Source organism: Borostomias antarcticus (genome assembly GCF_949987555.1).
Source record: "Borostomias antarcticus genome assembly, chromosome: 8".
Classification (NCBI taxonomy): Eukaryota; Metazoa; Chordata; class Actinopteri; order Stomiiformes; family Stomiidae; genus Borostomias; species Borostomias antarcticus.
Genome location: NC_140241.1, coordinates 20,792,477 through 20,801,503, shown reverse-complemented (window position 1 = coordinate 20,801,503; position 9,027 = coordinate 20,792,477). Strand labels below are relative to the sequence as shown.

The following is a 9,027-nucleotide window of genomic DNA, read 5'->3' as shown; positions in this document are numbered from 1 at the left end:
CATTCATTATAAAATGTGCATCATTAACAACAACAAATATAAATGAATCTGTAATAACAGTGTAATAATGTAATAGTCATTTCTTGTTTCAGATATGTAGGATGTAGGCTACCCTTCTCCATTTTCCTCTGAAAGTGACTTGTTTTCTGACAGGAGTCAGCTTGACTCTGGCCACAGAAGGGGAATGTGAGGTCTCAGGGCGTGGCTGTCTGATGGAAGTCCTACTGTGTGGTAAATACAGCCCACCCGCCCGTGTAACACCCTAGTAGGCTATCCAGGTTTATGGTTCACACTGTTGATCTATGGAAGGTCCGTCAGAACCCTCAACAAGAGAGGACTGTGGATGTGTCAAATTCATTCAAGTGAATAGTAGCCTATACAGTTTGGTGGTGTTACATTTACATTTTAGTGATTTAGCAGATGCTTTTATCCAGTAGTATGTGTGACTCACAATAAATAGCCTACATTTGTGTTAGTGCAAATGAAGCCTACGTTGTAAAATGTTGTATTTGAATAGGGGTGAACTTTTTTATAACTTGTATAAGCTAGCTACCCCATGATTCTGAGTGGATGTGTGTGACTCACATCCATGGTGTGACTCAAAACACATTTCCTTAGACTAGTTGTCCTCGAACAGTCGCGTGTTTTGTCTCCAGTCCAAAGAGAACTCACACCTGCTCCTGACAATGTTTATCCATTATCTCTATTTTTTATATAAATAAGGATGGGCTAAGTTAGACATTTCAAGATGTTTGAATTCCTTCCTCTGTTGTCTGTAAAACGGTTAGAAGCTGTAGCCTAGCAACAACATAGCCTAATAAATGCCTTTGGTTCATGCTCTAGGCTCGACTGATCATGCTCACCAGATCCTATGGTGCATTTTGTGTCGTATAATCAGAGTAGTGCTACCCGCCTTGGTCTACTGTTCACACATGGGCTCATCAGAAACTCAACATTGCAACTGCGCAGTCCTTGGAAGCGGAAATAGTGAGACACGAGTGTTACCACCGAACATCGGCCGTGGAGTTGTAACCAATCAACAGACGGAGCGTATTCATGCGACCTCCAGTCGGCTATATATTCAGTGGGCTACAACGTGACTATTACAACTCCGCCACCACAAACTTCTTGGGGCCTTTCTCAAACAGTTTTTGTAGTTCATTTGCCTATTAATTTGAAGCTGGTGAAATGAACTTCATCTTTTTGCAATTTGGCAACTTAGTTTCCCAATGAAGTAACCGTTATTTCCTTGCACTTTACTCTAGCCTAAACTGATCAAACGTTGAACTCGCCAAGTTCCTCAAGCGATTGGAAACTAGCAAGAAAAAAAAGGGAAGATCAAGGACTAAGGTTTTTCTTGAAACCCAACTCGTTTCATTTGCAGGCTAAACGTCTGCACCCTAAAGAGACTTCAGGAATCTACGTTCCATCCCTCGCGTGTTCAGTTGTCGGTTGTCTGGGAAGCACGAGCACCATGACGCGGAGATCCTGTGCAATATATGCTGTCGGGATTATCTGCGCGCACCTGCTGATTGTTGGGATTGCTTTACTTGTCGCTCAAGTATTTGAAACGTTAATCCATAACCGCTTAAAAAGGGTAAGTTGAATTAAAAGTATCCTAACATGAATGCAAAACTTTTTGTTGCCTTTAAGATCGTAGCATAAGGACATCTCCTTAAACGTAATAATTAATACCATATGCCCTCTCTCATAAACATAGCCTACAGAGGTAGAACTGTAGCCTAAATGATGGGGATTAGACTGAGCAGACCTAGTCATTTTGGAGTAGACACCGGTCTCTATAAAGGCATGTGTCCCTGTTCTCCAACGACCTGCATACGGCAGAAAGTGAACGCGCTCTCCGAGGATGTTGATTCTTCAGATAGCCTATTGGTCGGAGGGAGGGCAGATTACCTCCGCCCCCGCGACAGCGTAGGTGTAATGTTTTCGATGGCGTGTGCTTATTTATTGGTTGATTAATTTGATTAAGTAATTGATTAATTAATACATTTAGGCTATTTATTTATTTATTTATTAATTAGCAGGATTACGCAAAAAGTACCAGACCGATTTTCATGAAACTTGGCGGAGGGGTGTAGCATGGGCCAATTTAGAAGAACCCATTTAATTTTGGAGCGGATCAACCGCGCCGGGCATTCACCTCCATTCATTTTTTGGACTTAGGCTCAGGAGCGAAAAATTCCCCCTTTGAAACGGCCATATCTCGACATGGGAAGGTCACAGAGTCACAGGGTTTGGACTGGTATAAAGCTCTCGATCTAACGAATGCAGCAATACCAAACATGTCCAGCTCGCACACACGTGCACGAAATGCATTTTATGGGTGAAGGTCTGTCAACCATGTCATATTTCGAGCATCATTCACACAACAGACCAGCAGTCCACTCCTCAACAGCTGCTGTTCATAGCAGTGAGAGAAGCCTGTTATCCTTTGAAAGCGTCTCTGTTTTGCATTGAGAGCGTTGATTAACGGTGATGCCTGCAACAATGATGTAATTGTGCTTTATCCAGCAGCTGTTTCTAAAAGCTAATCTGCTCTACTGAATAGAAAGGTATTTGTGAAGCATGCATGCATTTACTTTACATTCAGAAAAACCTGAAATGACAGGCACACAGTTGGTGATCAGTGATGGAAATTACAATTGTAGTTTTCAGGGCTCTAACCAAAAGTACAGATGCATTGATGGTGATGGACCACCAAGAACAGGCTTGAGTCCTACGCTGACATTTCCATTCAACCTCACTCATGCCCCTGCCTATGGGAAACCTCGGTTATGAGATGTTATTTGATATGTCTGTTCTACCAGTGCTGCCAGTGCTACCCTGTCGTTAGCCTTTTAGTGGACGCTCTTATCCATACTTACTCTTTGGAGTTAATTTCCCTGACTGAGGAAGCTCTGTTCTCCAGCCCTGTTTAATGACAGGTTATAGATGTATCCTCTAGCTAGCATGACTCTGTCATATCCAAAGCGCTGAAAAACAGTGGCGAACTCCCTTAAAACATCCATCATCTCATACAGTAACAGGTTTATTAGTCAACTGCAAGGTATTCCTTTTGCTCTCCTCGGTTCTAAGAGCACTTGACCCAAGTATCCACTTTTGTTTCATAACATATACGACCTCAGCCGATTCTCAGAACTCAGAACCCCGCGGTCAAAATATTTACAATTCCGTTTTCTCCACATGTCATTATGGGAGGGGCCTCACACTGGGATGAAAGAGACAAGAGTTCCACAGCTAAGAATAACATTGCAGGCTGGGTTATACGTTATATGAGGTTGTGAAGCCCTGCCCAAAATTAGGCCCTCGCCCAACGCACGCTGTGAGGGAACAACACACACACAGCAGCAGGGTTCTGAAGCTGCCGTTGATCGAAACAAGATGCAGAGTTTCCTGGAATGTGGTGCAATTCGTTCCATCTGTCAGGAGGGGGAGTCCCCACTGAGGTGTGCCCCCCCCAGCCCTCCTCACTGGTGGGGTTCGGGGGAGGGGGGGGGGTGGCGGACGGCAGAGAACTGTGTTCGGCATGTGACATACTGTGTGTGTGTGGAGTGGAGGGGATGTACTGTATACTGTGTGTGGAGTGGAGGGGATGTACTGTATACTGTGTGTGTGTGGAGTGGAGGGGATGTACTGTATACTGTGTGTGTGTGTGGAGGGGATGTACTGTATACTGTGTGTGTGTGGAGGGGATGTACTGTATGATGTAAAAAGAGGTTTTACGCAGCTTTCGTGCTCTTCTTCCACCTCCCTCCTCCCTTGCTTGCTGATCTCAGAAGCAGCCATGCCTGTATCTACATACATTACATTACAGTGATTTAGCAGACGCTTTTATCCAAAGCGACTAACAATAATTGCATTTAGCGTAGGAAAAGCCAATGTACTACTACTTGCCAGAGCTCACAAGTGCATCCTCTTTCTGAAACAAGTGACTAAGAGCATAATCTAGTGCTGAAGGCAAAGTGCAAGAATAGCAATCTAAAATACATTAGGTGCTTAAGAGGGAGGATCGTCATTGTACTACATCTTGAAGAGATGCGTTTTGAGCCTGCGGCGAAAGATGGGCAGCCTGCTGTCCTGACGTCAGTGGGTCAGTTCGTTCCACCACTACGGGGCCAGGACAGAGAAGAGCCGTGACCGTGTCGATCGAGGGGGCCTTGGAGTGACGGGGCAACCAGCATCTACTGGTTGCTCTGTCAACCAGTAGATGCCATTAGTCCATTAGTCGTTCAGACACACTCGTCATCTAATCACAGATCGAACACGTTCAGGGTCACCAACCAGTGAGGGGGGGTGTTCGTTGTTAGTAAACGGTATAATAATAGCCCCAGCGGCGGGGATCCTGGTGGGGTCAGGGGGGACATGTCCCCCCCAATATTTGAGATCATTAAAATTGTCCCACCCAATATTTAGATTGGGGTAGTGGCATTCAAATGACCATACAGCCGCATAGGAAGATGTCTCTCCCAAAAAATACTCTTGCAAAATTTCAATGTAAATGTCCCCCCCAAAGTTGGATACAGATCCCCTCCACTGAATAGCCCCTGTATATACTGTAATAGCCCCTATTAGACCCATACCAGATCTTTATGTGTGTGGGTGTGTAGGGGAGTTAGTCATTAGGAGTTCAGGGACCTAATCCTCCCTGAGTTCTCGGCTCATGCGATATATTCGGTAGCGGGAAGGACGTGTTCCAGGCAACCGATAATCACAAAGGGCTCTTTTGCAACATCGAACCTTTGCAACTTTAAAGGCTATCTGTCGTACGGCAGGCTGGCTTGTCATTGTTCTTGTTTGATAAATGAGCCAGTGTCTCTATTGAGGTCAGTGAGTGCATGGAGGGGCGGAGTGTGGGTTGTTTGTTTTCCTAACCTAAATACGCCACCTTGTTTATTACCAGTGTAAGCGAGTGAAACGTAAGTAGTGAGTCAGTAGTCAGTAGTGAGTCAGTAGTGAGTAGTGAGTCAGTAGTGAGTAGTGAGTCAGTAGTGAGTAGTGAGTCAGTAGTGAGTAGTGAGTCAGTAGTAAGTAGTGAGTCAGTAGTCAGTAGTGAGTCAGTAGTGAGTCAGTAGTGAGTAGTGAGTCAGTAGTGAGTAGTGAGTCAGTAGTGAGTAGTGAGTCAGTAGTGAGTAGTGAGTCAGTAGTGAGTAGCTGGTGAAACTCACTCCTTAAAGGATGCTGACGACCCCTCCAAGGGGACGTCCCTGTTGGAGCAACTGTCGCCTCCCAAGCGGGTGACCAGGGTTCTAATCCCGCCTCCCAAGCGGGTGACCAAGGTTCTAATCCCGCCTCCCAAGCGGGTGACCAAGGTTCTAATCCCGCCTCCCAAGCGGGTGACCAGAGTTCTAATCCCGCCTCCCAAGCGGGTGACCAGGGTTCTAATCCCGCCTCCCAAACAGGTGACCAGGGTTCTAATCCCGCCTCCCAAATGGGTGACCAAGGTTCTAATCCCGCCTCCCAAACGGATTACCAGGGTTCTAATCCCGCCTCCCAAGCGGGTGACCAGGGTTCTAATCCCGCCTCCCAAGCGGGTGACCAGGGTTCTAATCCCGCCTCCCAACATGTGACCAGGGCTCTAATCCCGCCTACCAAGCGGGTGACCAGGGTTCTAATCCTGCCTCCCAAAGTGACCAGGGTTCTAATCCCGCCCTGGACATGCCGTAACAGATGGGTAACACCAGGTCGCCACTTTTTTCCAGCAAACAATGTTGGTCTCACAACAATAATAGATGTATTACTGGTAGGTCTCATCTTATCATTTGCTTGATACAGTAAGGGCACTTATTACTGCAGGCTCCTCTGGTTTATGCACTGCTTCAGAGACCCTGTTCCACCTTCTCCCAACTTGAGGTCAGAGTCCAGTATGCGCTCCTTTGAAATGTATCGCAATCCAAATATTTTTACGTTTGGCCTGGCTTGGACATCAGCATTCCCCTGGCGCTTGTTTTCACTGCTCCCACGGAGGACTATGTGCAAGTCATGCCAAACACCTTAAAATATTCGGATTGCGATACATTTCACTGGAGAGAACACTGAGACTGGTACGATTACATCCTGTGCTTTCCGTCTCGGAAAAGCACATTCATCCTAGCTTTTCCAACGTGTTTACGTATGCCCCATTGACTCCCATTGTAACCCAGTGAGAGCCTGCATAAAAAATGCAGCTAGCTCAATACTGGAACAATCAGCGATTATGTTCTCTGTGTCTCGTTCATGGTAGACAGACCACAAATAGGGCCTAAGGTCCAAAATAGCATACTACCCCTTTAATATTGATAGTTGATTCTGGAATAATAATAATAATAACTTGCATTACATTGCCTCATTATGAGTTGAAATGGTTCCTACCACATAGAGATTAACAAGGCCATGTCATTGAGGGGCTGTTTACATTCATGACCTCATGCCAATTTACACACACACACACACACACACACACACACACACACACACACACACTCTATCCCTCTCCGTCTCTCCCCCTCTCTCTCTCTCTCTCTCTCTCTCTCTCTCTCTCTCTCTATCTCGTTCTCTCTTGCCCTTGTGTCATTAGGGTCAGGCCACTCATTCACAGCTCCTAGTGCGAGCTAATACCATAGAGATCCCCCCAGCAGTGGGGTGTTGTGGTGAACTAAGCCTCTTTCACACTGGCAGACTTATTAGGTAACTGCGCTGAAGGGCTCGGCCCACAGTCTGCTGGTATGTGGGTCATTTGAGCAACAGGGTCACCACGCAGCGACCCTGTAAACGGAATGGCGAGGGGTGACCCTTGTCTTGTGTGTGAAAAGGGAGGTTTTCTGTAGCAGCAGGATCAGCACACGAACAGCTCTGACCTCTAGCAGTCCATACAAATCAAATCAAACTTTATTTATATAGTGCATGTCATACACAACACACTTCACGGAAAGAAAAATGGGGAGAATATATGCATATGTCTACTGATCCTACCCTTAATTTTCCATGGGGAAGCAAAAAAACAGTTCACCCATTACTTGTGTTTTATGTTTTTGTGTGTGTTTGGACTGAAATAAACTCCATGTAGCTCAGAGCAAACAATAATTACCAGCAGTTCATGTTACCACACAGCCTATAAGTATGTTCAGGTACCATGCAGAGAGTAGGCATCGTACACAGATGTAGGTCTACGCTCTCCCTCCATCCAAGATGGCAGCCACATTGTCCTCAGCTATCCAGTTCAACTTATCATTGAGGAATGAGGAGAAGGGGGTCCAGTGAACCCTCACAACAATCCCCCACCACCTCCCCCAACCTCAGATCTCGCCCCCCTCCCCCCTCACTCGAACTCAGATCCCCTGGCTCCCGGGTGTCTTTGTCTGGCACTGTGATTATTAACGTTGGGGGGGGGTGGGGGTAGGTTCGTTGCCCGGACGCTCAGTGCTCAGTCTTCAGGAATGCACTTGGAGAGTTAAGGTCATGGTTGCACCTAACGGGCCCCCACGGACCTCACCACCGATCACATGATCTGAGACTGGTTTCCATTGGTTACCTTTCATTGAAAAAGGAAGGGTAGGCTCTGATAAACCCCGCCCCCTTTAGAGATGTTTTGGCTCTCTCTGGTGTTTTTTTTAGCCATGCCATACATGGGTTGGACAAGCTTAGAAAAACTGGGACTTAAAAAGTGACTCCCTTCTGTTTTCCAACCACCCTTAAGGGACAATACCCTTATGTGCTCTACGGACTTTTTTTTTTTTTTTGCCACAGGTGTCCAATTATATTGAAGCACTAGTCTAGGCCGATATGTGGCCAAGCGAATGAGAGAAAGAGTAGAGTCCTCACACTGGAGCATATAGTATAGAAAAAATAGTTTATTGAATATTGTCCCAATAGTTTATTGAATATTGACGCTACGATCTTATTCAATCTTCATCATACATTCTTCCTCATACATTCTGATCGAATAAAATCGAAACGTCAGTATTCAATAAACTATTGGGAACATTCCATTTTTCTATAAGCTCCAGTGTGCAGACTGTACTCTGTTCTCACTCCGGTTTGTCCTGCACCTCGTCTGCATAGTGGATGTGCAAGCTATTTCTTTTCTATGTGTGGCCTAGGCCACGGTGTGTTTATACTCTGATGAAGGTCTGATGATCGAAAGAGAAAGAGACCGACAACCCTGTTGCCAAAAACTTAACATAAACCATCGCTATCGGCCGATGTTGGCCTCGTTGACTGCTATCGGCCCATCGGCAAATAAAATGACATTCACCGATGGTAGTGGCCGATGTTATGTCGCAACAATTACGGCTTTTTTTGTTGCAAAACGTAGCCTACCCAGCTGCAGATTCGGAGAAGATCTGTGACGTAACACTGCAAACGCACGTGTAGTTTGCTTTCAAATTAAAGTGAAATGAAAATCGGCATTTTGGAACCAAACACTTAATTTCTTTGTTTCCCTGGCACAAAAGGGGGAATAAAAATTTAATAAAATAAACATCGGCCATCGGCTAGATTGTTATTTTAAACATCGGCATCGGCCCAGAATTTTTCAATCAGTGCATCCCTATACACAATACACAATAAGCAATATAAAATACAGTACAAAACATTGGCCACCGGGTGTCCAGCTCAACCTGAGTTGAAGGCCTGGGAGAAAGCTAGCACCCCACAGACACAGGGACATCAGTGGGAGGTAACGTGGCCTGTTTGGGTTGTGTGTTTCCTCCAGGAGATCACGCTGACGGAGGGGAGCCGAGTCTTTGAGACGTGGAAGAACCCTCCTCCTCCTGTGTTCATGCAATACTTCTTCTTCAACATCACCAACGCAGACGTCTTCTTGGCTGGTGGCAAACCCGTGGTTGAACAGATTGGACCCTACACCTATAGGTACATTATACATGGACCTTTTTTGGGTGATTTAGCTACACTTTTTTTTATTTTTTTTTATTTTTTATTTAGTAACTACAGTTTTACTAGAAGTGGGCTATGCAGTTGTCATTGAGTTGATTTGACGGTAACGAACCTTTTGAATGCTCTCAGATAAAT

At 45.6% G+C, this 9,027-nt stretch overlaps 1 protein-coding gene across 1 annotated transcript in view; it reads left to right on the top strand.

Moving 5' to 3' along the window:
* Positions 1–1,097: 1,097 nt before the first annotated feature.
* Positions 1,098–9,027, top strand: part of LOC311311962 (lysosome membrane protein 2-like) — a 24,476-nt gene continuing 16,546 nt past the window's right edge. Inside the window, exons 1-2 of the mRNA XM_084441789.1 lie at positions 1,098–1,597; positions 8,711–8,868. Of these exons, the coding sequence (XP_084297915.1) occupies positions 1,475–1,597; positions 8,711–8,868 (281 nt within the window). The 5' untranslated portion in view covers positions 1,098–1,474. The remainder of the gene's footprint in view (positions 1,598–8,710; positions 8,869–9,027) is intronic.